Source organism: Suncus etruscus, chromosome 1 (genome assembly GCF_024139225.1).
Source record: "Suncus etruscus isolate mSunEtr1 chromosome 1, mSunEtr1.pri.cur, whole genome shotgun sequence".
Classification (NCBI taxonomy): domain Eukaryota; kingdom Metazoa; phylum Chordata; class Mammalia; order Eulipotyphla; family Soricidae; genus Suncus; species Suncus etruscus.
Window position 1 is genome coordinate 207,428,048 of NC_064848.1, and position 14,269 is coordinate 207,442,316.

At 60.5% G+C, this 14,269-nt stretch overlaps 2 protein-coding genes across 2 annotated transcripts; both read left to right on the top strand.

Moving 5' to 3' along the window:
• The first annotated feature begins 16 nt into the window (after positions 1 to 16).
• On the top strand, positions 17 to 2,472 carry MRPL12 (mitochondrial ribosomal protein L12). Its single transcript, XM_049776925.1, has 5 exons — positions 17 to 192; positions 462 to 648; positions 865 to 948; positions 1,778 to 1,909; positions 1,996 to 2,472. Exons 1-5 carry the CDS (start codon positions 119 to 121, stop codon positions 2,110 to 2,112), a joined length of 594 nt encoding a protein of 197 aa, XP_049632882.1. The 5' UTR covers positions 17 to 118; the 3' UTR covers positions 2,113 to 2,472.
• Positions 2,473 to 4,150: 1,678 nt separating this feature from the next.
• SLC25A10 (solute carrier family 25 member 10) lies at positions 4,151 to 7,737 on the top strand. The gene is made up of 11 exons (XM_049776753.1): positions 4,151 to 4,320; positions 5,081 to 5,200; positions 5,392 to 5,506; positions 5,605 to 5,653; positions 5,725 to 5,766; positions 6,067 to 6,110; positions 6,190 to 6,260; positions 6,343 to 6,435; positions 6,643 to 6,720; positions 6,923 to 6,979; positions 7,133 to 7,737. The coding sequence occupies exons 1-11, from the start codon at positions 4,228 to 4,230 to the stop codon at positions 7,232 to 7,234; spliced, it is 864 nt and encodes a 287-aa protein (XP_049632710.1). The 5' UTR covers positions 4,151 to 4,227; the 3' UTR covers positions 7,235 to 7,737.
• The last annotated feature ends 6,532 nt before the right edge of the window (positions 7,738 to 14,269 follow it).

The following is a 14,269-nucleotide window of genomic DNA, read 5'->3' on the forward strand; positions in this document are numbered from 1 at the left end:
GTCTCGTATGCTCGGCGGTCTCGCCGGCCAGAGCGTCGTCCCGCGCCTCTGCTCGGTCCCCGCGGCGGCTAGAGCGTCCCTGCTCCGGAGCCGCGTGTGACCTTCCCCCCGTACACCGATGCTGCCGGCGGCCGCTCGCCCCCTCTGGGGGCCGTGTCTCGGGCTTCGGGGCGCCGCGCTCCGCCTCGCCAGGTACGGCGGGGCCGCCGGGCGGGCCGGGCGGGCGCTCTCGGCCAGGTGGGCGGTGAGGAACGGGCGGCGGGCGCGGGCACCTCGACTCCGCCGTGTCGGCCCCGTCCCGGCCGAGCCCTTCGCGGCGTGCAGCGCGTGACCTTGGCGGCGAGCGGACCAGGCCGGCCCCGTGACCGCCCCGGGAACCCCGCGCGCCGAGAGCCGGGCTGTGGGCGCGGTGGTTGGAGCCGGCCTGGCCCCTGACGCGCCGTCTGAACGGGGGGTGCTAGGCAGCAGGTGCCCCGGATCTGTGCCTTCCGGCTCATGAGGTGCAGCAGCCACCGGCAGGGAGAGGCCCTCGCCAGCGCACCCCTGGATAACACCCCCAAGGAGTACCCCCCCAAGATCCAGCAGCTGGTCCAAGACATCGCCGGCCTCACGCTCCTGGAGATTTCAGACCTCAACGAGCTGCTGAAGGTACCAGGGTGACCCCATTATCCTCCTGAGCACAACCATGTGTGTTCTAAAAACGTGTGTGTGTGTGTGTGTGTGTGTGTGCGCGCGCGCGTGCGAGAGGGAGCGTGCGTGCATGAAGGAGCATGTGTGTATGTGAGTGCATGCTAGTTGGTTGTGTGTGCAAGCACATGTGTGAAAGCTTGTATGCACCGTACAGCTTGCACTATGTCCCCACAGAAAACGCTGAAGATCCAGGATGTGGGTCTCATGCCTATGGGGGGGGTGATGCCAGGTGCCCCTGCTGCAGCTGCCGCTCCCGAGGTGAGTGAGCCCACCTTGGTCCACCGAAGTAAACCATCTCTTCGCTCTACCGCCCTCCCTCCCAGCTTGTGTGGGCATCTGTTCCAGAAGAAGGGAAGAAGGTCATGGCGGTGGGGGCCAAACTGTAGAGCGAAGGGGCATGTGGGAGAGGAATCAGTAAGTCTGAAGCCCTTCAGACCCCCACCGTAGAAGTTACTATGGTGCTCCCAGCACTGTCCCAACCCCTCTCGTGGGGACCCTCCACACTTAGAAGAGTGCAGCGCTGGCTCCGTCTGCCTCTGTCGTGTGGATCCTGTATCTAAAAGGAGCCTAGTGTAGCACAGTAGAGCTGCTGTCCAAACCAGTTCTGCGCATCATTGGCTCATGGGGGTTTCTAAGTTCTTTATTGTTTTGGAATACAATACTCAACAATACTCAGCTGACCAGCTCAAGGTTTAGTGTTTGAGCTGTAACTGTACTATCACCAGGGATGAAACCCCGGCCGGGCACATGCCAGGCCTTCCCTTAGCCTGTCTTGTACCCTGTTCTATCACCAGTCTTCAAAGGCTGTTAATGTGGGTTCTTGGCTGTTCCCAAAGATGCCTAGTCAGGGCTCCCATCTCCATCTGCACTCTCCACCCAGAAATAGGGGGTCAGCTGGTAGGGGAACGAGGGTCTAGGCAGAGCCATGACCCGGCCACGGTACTCTTCCTCCTGGCCCACTGTCGGGTAGGAACATCGTGACTCCTTCTGGCCTGGCTCTGCCTTCAAGTTCAGGTCCTAAGGGACGGAGGAGCCTGGTGCTAGGGGGGAGCTCCTGGACCACTTGCAAATCGCCCTGTTCTCACAGGTACCAGAGGAAGTGCCCACACAGAAGGAACGCACACATTTCACCGTCCGCCTGACAGAGGCCAAACCTGTGGACAAGGTGAAGCTGATCAAAGAGATCAAGAACTACATCCAGGGCATCAACCTAGTGCAGGTGAGATGTTCCCTCTGCCTGCACCCCCATGTCCCCCGGCTGGCTGGGTAGGCGGTGGCAACCCAGTGTCACTGACTCTCTCACAGGCCAAGAAGCTGGTAGAGTCGCTGCCACAGGAAATCAAAGCCAATGTGGCCAAGGCGGAGGCAGAGAAAATCAAGGCGGCCCTGGAGGCTGTGGGCGGCACTGTGGTTCTGGAGTAGCCTCCCGCAAAACTTATGGACAGGGAGCCCTAGGCCCCAGGCCAGGCCTGCCCGTGCAACCACGGCCGGACTCAGCAGATGGGCGCCTCGATGACAGATGGATAGACAGACAGACCTTCAGCAGGGCGAGGCAGAGGACTCCAGCCAGTGCCCACCGCGTGCTTCTGTCAGCCTGGGAAAGAAACAAAACGGTTTCGGTGCGTGGGGGAGTAGCAGGGGGTCTGTGCCCCACCCAGCATCTGGACTGACACCCCGCCCCATGCGCAGTTTGCCTGGGGACAGCCACTGCCTGGGTGGGGACATCTGGGAACCATTTTTAATTCACATCAACAATAATAAATGCAGCGCTGGTCTGCTTGAGTCTGTGCCTCTCCCTGGGATGGGTGGGTAGGAAGGGACCTGGCTGGCTCCCAGTACCTCCATACTGCTTGCAGCCCTATTCCAGGCCCTATTCCAAGAGCAGAGCAGAGGGCCAGCTGCACCCAGAGGCTGCCCTCAGAGTTAATGATTGGCTCGCCGGGCTGTCCTTAGGTCTTCCTTGGGCAGAGGTGCCTGCAGACCATCCCTCCGCCACCAGAGGGCACCCTCCCCCCCTCCCGCAGGATACGGAGTGTCCTTGTGGCCAGTGTCAGCCCCCTCTGGGCCTAGCACTCACAAGCCTGGGCCATGAAGACCCATCTGGGGGCTTGCCACTCTCAGCCTGTTGGTCCTATGGGGCCCTCAAAGAGGCTGACTTGGGGCTGAAGCAACGGGCGGGGGGGGGGGGGAGTGAGGGGGACAGAGCGCTTGCCTTGCATCAGAAACCTGCTATCATCCCCCAACACTGTCAGAAGTGATCAGAGTGCATAGCCATGAACAAGCTTACAGCACTGTTGGGTGTGGCCCCCAAAAAAGCCTTATCTGGGGTCCCCGGAGTGCTGCCTGAGCCACATGCCAGCCTCAAGTTGTTCAGTGATCATCCGGTCAAGGGCAGGGCACTCTCCACACTCCAAAGACTCCAACCCCAGTACGTGGGAAGAGGTCTCCCAAAAAAACCAGCAGGTCCCATCCCACAGTAGAAGTGACAGTGGGCAGTACCGACCAGTTGTGTCCCAAGCCCTCACTATGGGACCTTCTACGGTCCACTGTGCCCACTAGCTCGGCCTGTTGCCCCCACCTTGTCCTTTGACCCAGAGGCCAGAGATTGTGCCCTGCATGGAGACTGCCTCTGACTTGGTGGCGTGTGGAGCCTGTGTGGTTGTTTTCTGGGTCTGCCCTGTGGCTTCCCAACCCCACTCCATCCTGCCCTGCTCTGCCCCAACACCCTGAGGCCATCTGCATCAGAGCTTCTGAGTTCTGGTTTCCCCTGGGGGTGCAACAGCCCTGTTCACTTCCCAGTGCTGACTTCAGCAGAGGCGGCGAGGACTCTGCACCGGCCATTCACGGTCCGGCTGAGACGAGGGGGATGGAAGTGACCTCAAAGCCCGCCACTCCGCCCTGCGGTCCTGCTGAGCTGGGACACGCCGGCATAGCTCTGGGTGGGCGGGCTGGTTGGCTTGCCCAGACCCCGCCCCACCTCCAGAGGCGACTGGGCGGCACTGTGTCCCCTTCTGGGAGCCACGCCTGGCGGTGACCTCGGGGGACCTGCCCAAGGTGTATTCAACCACCCTGTAGGCGGAGGCCGGTGCGAGGGACGGGAAGGCAGGACGCCAGGGGGCCCGGTTCCCGGGAGGGACCCCAGGCACGTTTGGGGTCGAGGTGTCGCGGCCGGTGACAGCTCAACCAGGCCTGGCCCCAGGCGAGGATTTTCGGCTGCGCCGGACACTGATTTCCGGGTCCCGCCCCCGCGGCCTCATTGGCTGCTCGGGCCGCCAGGGCCCGGCCCCCGCCTGCGACTGCGCCGCCGGATTGGCTGCCCGGGGAGCGGCCTCCAGGGCCAGCCTTCCGGCCGAGGCAGCTCATTGGCCGCGCCAGTTGCCAGTCCCGGGCCCCGCCCCCGTCGCGCTCGCGCATTGGCCGAGCGGGCGCTAGGTGGGCGGGGCGGCGCTCGGCCCGGGTGGCGCGGGGGCGTCCGAGCGGCCGCCTCGGGCCGGGACAGCCAGGCGGGCTACGCGGCGGCGGCGGCGGTGGCGGGCCATGGCTTCCGAGGTGCGCGTGTCGCGCTGGTACTTCGGGGGGCTGGCCTCCTGCGGGGCCGCCTGCTGCACGCACCCGCTGGACCTGCTCAAGGTGAGGCGATGCGCGGTGCGGGATGGGGCGCGGGCTCGGGGTCCCGCGCTCCGGACAGGTGGCTGGCGGCGCGGTGGCGGAGACCCTGCGGGGCGCGGGAAGCCGAACCCGAAGCTCACCTGGGCCCGCAGGTGCCGCGACCCCCGGCCCCAGCCTCCGAGCCCCGAGTCCCAGCGGCATGGGGCCCGGGCTGGCCGGCCCGCCACCGCTCCTGGTTCCCTCCCGGTGGTCCGGGGACACGCATGCCCTGCGTGCCGTGTGGGTCTGGGGCCCCGATCACCCCGCGCCCGACCCGGGCCTGGAGACAGCCGGCCGTCACCCCGGAGCCCACGCTGTCGCTGCTCCCAAGGCCTGACTCCCGTGATCCGGACCCCGGGACTCCCGCCAGAGCTCACCTGGACGGGTGAAGGTGGCGGGGCTTCCCGGAGCCCCTAACGGGAGCAGCACAGCCCTCCAGGGTCTCAGACACCTGTGTCTGCAGTCCCAAGTCCAAGGCCCCGAGGGCATCGCTGGCCCCCGCCCCACGTCTGGCCTGGGAGGGGTGAGAGTATCGGGGAGGCCTGGGCGGCCCAGGCCTGGGGAGCGGCCACCGGGTGCTGCCCTGGAGCCCTTTTGGGGGGCGCTGCCTGCCCCAGGCCCAGAGCCTGGCCGGCTCTCTGCAGCCTGGGCGCGCCTGGAGCCTCGTGACACCTCTCTTCCCGGGGTGGGCGGGCGGGCTGGCCTCGGGGGTCACCGCCGAGGGTCTTCCTTCCCCCAACAGGTGCACCTGCAGACGCAGCAGGAGGCAGCGCTTCGCATGAGCGGGATGGCCCTGCGGGTGGTGCGCTCAGATGGCTTCCTGGCGCTCTACAACGGCCTCAGTGCCTCCCTGGGCCGCCAGGTGTGCCCTGGGGCTCTTGGGGTGGAGTGGGGTAGGTGGGTGGAGCAGGTCCAGGCTCCTGACTCACACGGGTCTGGCTTTGGGGCTGCACAGCAGACCTGTGGGGAGCTGCTCCTGTGTCCCCAGTTTTCTCGGCATCCCCGGGCAGCCAGTGTCCGCCACTGTAGCCCTAAGCCAGGCCCTTCCCCCAGATGACCTACTCCCTGACCCGTTTCGCCATCTACGAGACTGCTCGGGACCACTTGGCCAGGGACAGCCAGGGGCCCCTGCCCTTCCACCAGAAGGTGCTGCTAGGGGCCATCAGCGGTGAGCAGGGGGCAGAGCGGGGTGGGGCGGAGGGGCCGGGATAGAGCCGGAAACAGCAGTGTCCGTCATCCCTGACTCTGCTGTCCCTTCGCTCTCAGGCTTCATCGGCGGCTTCATGGGGACCCCTGCTGACATGGTCAACGTGAGGTCAGTGTGTGCTCCCCACCGGAGGGGTGTCCAGGCCCTGCACAGCTCCTGAGCCAGCCCCCCTCTTTCAGGATGCAGAACGATGTCAAGCTGCCCCCGGCTCAGCGCAGAAAGTGAGTGGGGCTGCGGGCTGGGACTTTGGACTAGCTGCACTCACTCGCTCACTCACACACATACACTACACTCACTCTCACTGACACTAACACACTGGCCCAGCACCAAAGCACCAAAGCATCACCACCTACCTGCCTCACTGTAATGCCACCTGGGGGCCCCGGGACCCTCACCTGAGGCTGCCACAGGAACACAGGCAAATGGCGCCCGCCCTCCCCCGGACTGGCCGGTGCTCCACCCCCGCAGGGCAGCTGCACTGGCCCGTGGCGGCCCATACCCACGGCCCTTTGTCCCCACAGCTACGCACATGCCCTGGATGGCCTGTACCGCGTGTTCCGTGAAGGTGAGGACACCCGAGACCCCCAGGGAGACCGGGGGGAGGGCAGAGGTAGGGGCAGCCACACTAACCCTTCCTCCCGCAGAGGGGCTGAAGAAGCTGTTCTCCGGCGCCACCATGGCCTCCAGCCGAGGGATGCTGGTCACCGTGGGTCAGGTAGGCTCTGGGGCTCCACAGAGGGCGGGGGGTGGGGGGATCCTGGCTGCAGGACCCTGACACCACGCTGCCCTGTCCCCAGCTGTCCTGCTACGATCAGGCCAAGCAGCTGGTGCTGAGCACAGGGTACCTGTCGGACAACATCCTCACACACTTCATTGCCAGCTTCATCGCGGTGAGCACCGTCCTGCTTCTCAGGGTGCACCCCTGGTACTACAGGGGGCCAGAACCAGCTCTATGTCTCCTGCACCTGCTGAGAGTCTGGGCTAGGGAGGGGGAGACAGGCTCGGAGCTCGATGAGGGCCCTGGGTGGGTCATGGGAGCCCTGATGGGTCATAGGGGCCCTGGGAAAGTGTGGTGGGCCTGGTGACGCTCCCTGCAGGGCGGATGTGCCACAGTGCTGTGCCAGCCCCTGGACGTGCTCAAGACGCGCCTGATGAACTCCAAGGGCGAGTACCAGGTGAGTGTTCGAGGATGGGTGCGGCTACCCCTACCTGGGCCGCCTGTACCCCTCCATTCCCACACTCACCCCCACACCCACAGGTCAAACGGGGAGCAGGCAGGGCCCTCCCCAAGCACTGCTCATTCTCTGCCTCCCTGTCCTGAGGGTGTCCGGGTTTGGGAGTCCCTGTGGACCTCTGGGCCCGTCCTTTCCCCCTCAGGGCGTCCTCCACTGTGCCCGGGAGACAGCCAAACTGGGACCACTGGCCTTCTACAAGGTGAGTGGTGCCCTTCTGGGGCAGGGATTCGACCAAATACCTTCCTTAGGGGCTTGGCCCCTGCCAGACTCCTCTTCCTTTGGCGGAGCTTCCTCCCGGGGGTGGACTCTCTCCCAGGTCTCCCAACGGCTCTCCGTCCCTTCCTTCCCGCAGGGCCTGGTGCCAGCTGGCATCCGCCTCATGCCTCACACCATGCTCACCTTCGTGTTTCTGGAACAGCTTCGCAAGCACTTCGGTGTCCGAGTGTCCTCCTGACCCTGTGTCCGCAGCTTCCCCACCTCCCATGTGCCTTCTCCCTCCCTGGGCCCAGCCTAGCCTGGGCATCTGGGGTCCCTTGTCCTCTCTGCCTGGCCAAAGCACCACCTTCCAGCAGCTTCGTGGGGGGGCGGAACCAGGTGGCAGACGGGGGCCCACCCTGAGTTCCCCCGCAGATGCACATTCCCGGGCCGAGCCCAGTAGCCGCCTCGCTTCAACCTTCAACTTCTGCCAAACCTCAGGCCTCAGTGGGCCTCTGGGGGCTCTTTCCCGCCGCTGCCAGCCCTCGCCTGGCTCTCGGGGCCTAGGGCTGTGCTGGACGGGGGTCTTCCCTCTCTGTGCATGCCAGTAGCCCCTCGAATTTCCCAGGAGCCAGACAACAGCGCTGCCAAGGGAGCTTGCGTGGGATACTGTCAGGGCTGGGCCTCTTGCCTTCAGGGACCCCTTTCTGCGCCCCCGTGGGCTCCTCTCTGCAGAGGTGCTAATAAAGCGCAGGGAATGCTGCCTGTGTCCTGCCTATGTTCTCTGGGGAGACCCCACAGGATCATCCACACCTGAAGTTGGAGCAGAGCAGGCCAGAACTGTGTTCACCGCTGTTGCGGGGCTGGGGCTGTGGCCCCCAAACCTGGTAGCCTGGAGTAGTTGGGAGGGTGCTGGGTGCTGACAGCTCCTCACCCACTGCAGGTCCCTGCAAAGCCTCTGAGACCAGGCCTGAGTAGCCTGGTAGAGAGGAGCCTGGTGGGACCACAGCAGAGCAGGGCACCCAGTTTCTAGGAGACAGGTCCAAAGCCCTCCCAGGCACAGCCATCCTGAAGAGTTGTGGGGAGCCCGGGGCCCACAATCACCTGCCACTCAAAGGCAGCCCTGGCGAGCCAGACTGGCAGCCACACCACAGGGCAACCCCATTGGGCATTAGCCGGAAAGAGAGCAGGCAGATTAATGTCCCTCTTGGCCCCTGGGGGTGTCCGGAGCTCGAGGCTGCCAACGTCAGCACTTCCTGGGTCACGGCTCTTTCGCTTTAGACTTGCACCTTTACACAAAGTTATGCAAGAAAGATTTGTGGTTGGACATGCCCTGAGCTGCCAGAGCTCTCCAGTGGAGGAAAGACCTGGGCACAGTGAGCAGCGCTGGGCAGACCGGTTCCCTGCTCCTGAGCTGGGCCGCCCCTCGCACCTGAGGCCTATGGAGGGCAAAGGGAAGGCGGGTGGAACCTCGGCCACGGGCACATGTGGGCAATAGGCTTCTGGCACAGCAGAACACCCAGCTGTTGGGGAAGTTTAAGCTGTAAGTAGGGGGTTCTGGCAGAAAGGGAGGCAGGAACTCTACTAGCACTTTTAGGGGCCTGAATCCAACCCCCACCCTTCACCACCAATAATAAATGGGGACCAGTACAATTGTTCAGCAAGTAGGGAGCATGCCTTGCATGCAGCCAATCCAGGCTCTGTCTCTGACAGCACCCCATGTGGTCCCCTGAGCACCTCCAGCAATTATCCTAGTGCAGGCAGGGGTAATCCCTGAGCACTGATGGGTGTAGCCCCAAAACAAGAACCAGAACCAGGAAGGTCCTCTAGACTGAGTCTGGGTTTGGTTCTAGCTTCACCTTGCCCCCCTCCCTTCACCAGGAGTAACCCCAAGCCTATCGTCATCAACACTGCAAGTAATGCTCCCTCCTGCACCTGGCTACGCCAGCAGTAGCAACCGGGAAGCTGGCTGTAACCATGAACCCAAACTAAACTCAGAAGCATGGGATTATAGAGCTTGGGGTTTAGGCACAATACTTGCCCATGGGAAGCCCAGTTTCACACCCTGGACTCACGTGTCCTTGAAGCCAGGCCCAGCCCCAGAGAATTGCTGCTGCCAGCCCAGCCTGGCACCAAGTTCTCAGCCCTGGAGCCTCACGTCACCCCCTGGCCCAGATCTCAGAGAAAGATGTGCAGTCAATGCCAAAACGGGGGAGGGGAGGACAGAGCCTTGGGGAGCTGGGCAGAACTGTCTACTCTTGGGCCAGTTATTCTGAAAGCCAAGAACCAGCACCACGTGGAGACAGAGAGAGCACATGTGTGTACTTTCTCACACACACATACAAACACACACATTGCACACAATTCTCAAAGCACCTGCCATTGCCTCAGAAAAGGAAACCGCGGGGCCGGAGAGATAGCGTGGAGGTAGGGTGTTTTCCTTCCATGCAGAATATGGTGGTTCAAATCCTGGTATCTCATATGGTCCCCCGAGCCTGCCAGGAGCGGTTTCTGAACTTAGAGCCAGAAGTAAGCCCTGAGTGCTGCCAGGTGTGACTCAAAAACAAAAAAAACAAAAAAGGAAACTGCCAGGTGCTCCTGAGCTAGTAAGTGGATGAATGAAATATGCTGTCTAGTGTTCAGTAGGGAGGGAATGAATGGAAAAAGGAAATGAATGAGGAGGGAATAAATGAATGGGGGAATGAATGAATTAGAAAGGAAGGAAGAGGAGCTGAAGAGATAGCACAGAGGAAGGGCGTTTGCCTTGCAAGCAGCTGACCCAGGACTGACGGTGGTTTGAATCCCAGCATCCCATATGATCCCCTGAGCCTGCCAGGACTGATTTCTGAGCACAGAGCCAGGAGTAACCCGAGTGCCACCAGGTGTGATTTCCCCCCCCCCCAAAAAAAAAGGAGGGAGGTAAGATAATAAATTAGTCAGCATGGAAAAATGAGGAAGAAAGGAGGGAAGGAATGGGTGAGTGAAGAATGAGTGAATGAGGGAGGAACTGAGTGAATGAATGAATGGGAGGGAGAGAATGAATAAGAAGGAAGTGGATAAATTAGAAGGAAATGAATAGGGCCTGGAGAGATAGCACAGCGGCATTTGCCTTGCAAGCAGCCGATCCAGGACCAAAGGTGGTTGGTTCGAATCCCGGTGTCCCATATGGTCCCCTGTGCCTGCCAGGAGCTATTTCTGAGCAGACAGCCAGGAGTAACCCCTGAGCACCGCCGGGTGTGGCCAAAAAAAAAAAAAAAAAAAAAGAAGGAAATGAATAAGTGATGGCATGAATGAGGGAGAATATGAATGAATGAGAAAGGTAGTGAGGGCCCGGAGAGATAGCACAGCGGTGTTTGCCTTGCAAGCAGCCAATCCAGGACCAAAGGTGGTTGGTTCGAATCCCGGCGTCCCATATGGTCTCCCGTGCCTGCCAGGAGCTATTTCTGAGCAGATAGCCAGGAGTAACCCCTGAGCACCGCCGGGTGTGGCCCAAAAACCAAAAAAAAAAAAAGAAAGAAAGAAAGAAAGGTAGTGAGTGAATAAGGAGGGAATGAGTAAGAAGAAAATAAATGAGGGCAGAGAATTAGCAGAGCAGTAAGGCGTTTGCCTTGCACTCAGCCGATCCAGAATAGACGGTGGTTCAAATCCCGGCATCCCATATGATCCCCGTACCTTCCAGGAGTAACCCTTGAGCGCTGCCAGGTGTCACCCAAAAGCCAAAAAAAGGGGAGGTAGAATAAAATGAATGAATGGGGAGGGAATTAATGAATGAGGAGGGAATGACCTAGGAGTGAAGAAATGAAGAGGGAATGAGTTAATGAGCATGGAGTTAATGAATGAGGGAATGAATGAATGAGGAGGAAATAAATGAGTGAGCAAGGAAGGGAATGGATGACTGAAGAGTAAATGGTGAGTGAGGGGGGAAGGAGGGAAGGAATGAATAAATGAGGAGGGAATGGATGGATGGATGGATGGATGGATGGATGGATGGATGGATGGATGGATGGATGGATGATGGATGGATGGATGGATAGATGAATAATGAATGGATGAATAATGAATGGATGAATGAATGAATGAATGAATGAATGAATGAATGAATGAATGAATGAATGAATGAATGAACAAACGAACCAGGCAGTCCTGACCTAGAGCTAGCTCCACCTGTGCGCTGGACCCGGGCCTGCAGGGAGCCTGTTCTCCCAGTGACCACTAGGTGGCAGCCGTGTGGTACTGAGGCAGGAGCGGGGACCAGACTGAGGCTGCGTCCGTGGTTTCTGTCCTGGGGTCCTGTCAGACAGGGGCGAGTGCAGGAGGACCCCAGGGAACCCCACGGGACACAACGATTCCTGCAGGGGGACCCAGGAGGGTGGGATGGACCAAGCCCTCTCAGTCACCTGGGATCTGGGCTCCTGCAGACCTGGCCAGGTGCATCTGTCCTGGAGACAGGAGGGCATGTGGCTGAGAAGCTTCAAGTGAGTGACTGGGGGGGGGGGGGGGGAATCACCAGCGATTTGGGTACAGCTGGAGGGTGAGCCCCAAGGTTCTGCACCTCAGCTTCAGGACCCAGCTGGGTCCAACACCCCACACTGAATCATCCCAGGAAGGGCCCAAACCTGTGAAATCTGGAGGTCAGGGGTGCTCAGGACCTGATTCCATGGTGCCAGAGACGCAGCTTCCCTCCTATCACCCCAGTGGCCTGGACATCCATGCACCTACCAGGCTCCCCAGGATGCCCACTTCACCCCACAGCTCTGGTGTCACGGGCAGAGGTCAGCACCCAGGATCTCAGGTCCTGGGCCTCACCAGCCTCCCTTGAGCTGGCCCAGATGCAACGCGATATTTATGGTGCTGGGGACCAAATCATGTCACTGTGGACACAGCTGCCAGCAAGGGCAGTGTGTCACCCTTGGACACACTTGCAGTCCCCGGGCTGCAGTGAGGATGTGTGGATGCAGACATCTGGGAGCTGGGATATTCCGACTCCAACCTCACCTGAGCTAAGTGAGCCAGGCATATCTAGGGGTGCACGAGGCCCCTCAACCCTCTCCCACATACTCAGCACCCCCGAGGGCCTGGTCACAGTGCCTGTCCCCAGAGCATTGGAGGTGAGGAGGTCCATGTGTCCTGAGCTGGCCCAGGCAGAGCCTACTGCCTCCCGACACAGCCCCCCTGCAAAGCTCAAGGCCCCCTGCAGCCCCCGAGCTTTCCACGTGCTACCCCCTGAGAACCCACGAGACTCTGCCTGCCCCGCCCCTTGCCTGTTGCTGACCTGAGCCTGCCTGCCCAGGCCGGTGGTGCCCTGGGCCAGTCCACCTCCGCCTTCCTCTAAGTGTGATTCTGTGGCCCATTGTGACACTGTGTCCTGGCCGCGCTAATGTCCCCACAGTGGCTCGGGGCAACTGGCGGCCAGTGAGTCGTGAACCAGGCAATCCCCAGAGGCCGGTGGGGAGAGCGTGGGAGGATGCGATGGCTGGTCTAGGACACCGACAGGCCAGCCCCTTCCCAGATACCAGAACCCCAGGACCTCAACCCTCACCAATCCCAGGTGGGGGTCTCTCTGCCCCCCATCCAAAGCCCACACAGGCATTCAGTCTCTCTACCTCAGTTTACCTTCAGACAAAACTGCCGTCCACTTGTGGGGGGGGGCTCAAATAGGACTGTGAGGCCCCAAGCAGCTTGGGGGCTGCCCATGGGGTCTTAGGCAGGACATGGGGGGGCAGCGCTGGCTGGCACAGTCCCGGGACCTGGCTACTACCCTGCACCTTTGAGGCAATTCTTTTTTGTTTGTTTGGTTTTGGGGGATCATTCAGGGTTCACTCCTGACTCTACACTCAGAAATCATTTCTGGCTTGCTCGGGGGACTCTATGGGATGCAGGGATTTGAACCACCATCTGTCCTTGGTCAGCTGCATGCAAGGCAAACGTCCTACTGCTGTGTTATCTCTCCGGCCCTTTGGGGTGATTCTGCTGCCTGGGGATCCCCCGCAAGGAAGCTGGAGCTTGTCCATGACTTGAGGGGCAGAATACAGGACTCATGGTGCTGCGTGGGGGATGCCTGCATGGGGTCTGGACAAGGCTCACTGGAAGGTTCTGAGGTGCCACCTGTGGCTCTCAGTGCCTCTGGCCTGTCAGGCCCCAAACAGGGGAATGAGGAGGTGGGAGAGAGCCGGACTCTGGGCTCGCAGAAATGTTTCCCTGAAACCTCCGGAGGTCAGGACTGGCTCTACCTCCAAAGACCTCCCTCAACCCCTCTGGGTGCTAGGTCTGGGGGGGCACAGCCACAGAGACCTGCATCTCCCTCAACCCCAACATCCTCTACACAGAGAAGGTGGCCCAAGGGTAGTTGCCTCAGACATGCACCAGATGTGTAGATAACAATGTGAATAGACATGTATGTGGACAGACAAACATCTATAACATGCTCTTACATACATGCACATGCATGCTCACTGAGGTACATGGTAATACTCCCATGCTTAACACACAGTGATCCCTAGATCAGGATCAGGGGAGACTCTGGGCCAGCAGGAGCCCCGGAGGAGGCCCGGGTTCCTATAGAGCAGCACGCAGCATCTTCCCATCAAAATAGGACCAGTGTGGGGAGGTGCAGGGACTGTGGACATTGGTGCTACCCCTGAAACCCCCCCCCACCCTTGAGGACTCAGAGGAGTAGTCCATGCTCCTGCCTGACAGAGCCAGACTATGAGTCTACGACAGAAAAGAAATAAAGTCGAGGGGGCCGAAGAGATAGCATGGAGGTAGGGCGTTTGCCTCACATGCAGAAGGACGTTGTTTCTAATCCCGGCAACCCATATGGTCCCCGAGCCTGCCAGGAAAGATTTCTGAGCGTAGAGTCAAGAGAAACCCCTGAGTGCTGCCGGGTGTGACCCAAAAAACAACAAAAAGAAATAAAGCCCTCGACATTTTGAGTTCCCACAGTTGCTGCTGCGTGGCGTGAGCTGATGTGCTCAGATCCACAGGCTCAAGATTGAATCTCAGAGGGGGCGTAAACCAAGCCACCAAGATTCACAGGCCCACCAGTTCCTGCTGAAAACTTTGGGGTGCCCTTGGAAGGGGACTGTTGAGTCCTTTCCCAGGCAGCCACACCCCACAGGTGACCATAGTCTCACTGCTTCACAGTGAATCAAAGGCAGAGAGACACCAAGCCCATAAAAACATCAGGAACTGGGGCCGGAGAGATAGCATGGAAGTAGGGCGATTGTTTGCCTTGCATGCAGAAGGACGGTGGTTCAAATCCTGGCATCCCATATGATCCCCTGAACCTGCTAGA

Bases quoted from the DNA above. Each gene is read 5' to 3' on its own strand.
- MRPL12 (XM_049776925.1), top strand. From the start codon at position 119: ATGCTGCCGGCGGCCGCTCGCCCCCTCTGGGGGCCGTGTCTCGGGCTT. The intron at 649-864 runs GTACCAGGGTGA...ATGTCCCCACAG, and splicing joins ACCTCAACGAGCTGCTGAAG to AAAACGCTGAAGATCCAGGA. The intron at 1,910-1,995 runs GTGAGATGTTCC...ACTCTCTCACAG, and splicing joins AGGGCATCAACCTAGTGCAG to GCCAAGAAGCTGGTAGAGTC.
- SLC25A10 (XM_049776753.1), top strand. From the start codon at position 4,228: ATGGCTTCCGAGGTGCGCGTGTCGCGCTGGTACTTCGGGGGGCTGGCC. The intron at 6,111-6,189 runs GTGAGGACACCC...TTCCTCCCGCAG, and splicing joins GTACCGCGTGTTCCGTGAAG to AGGGGCTGAAGAAGCTGTTC. The intron at 6,261-6,342 runs GTAGGCTCTGGG...CCCTGTCCCCAG, and splicing joins TGCTGGTCACCGTGGGTCAG to CTGTCCTGCTACGATCAGGC.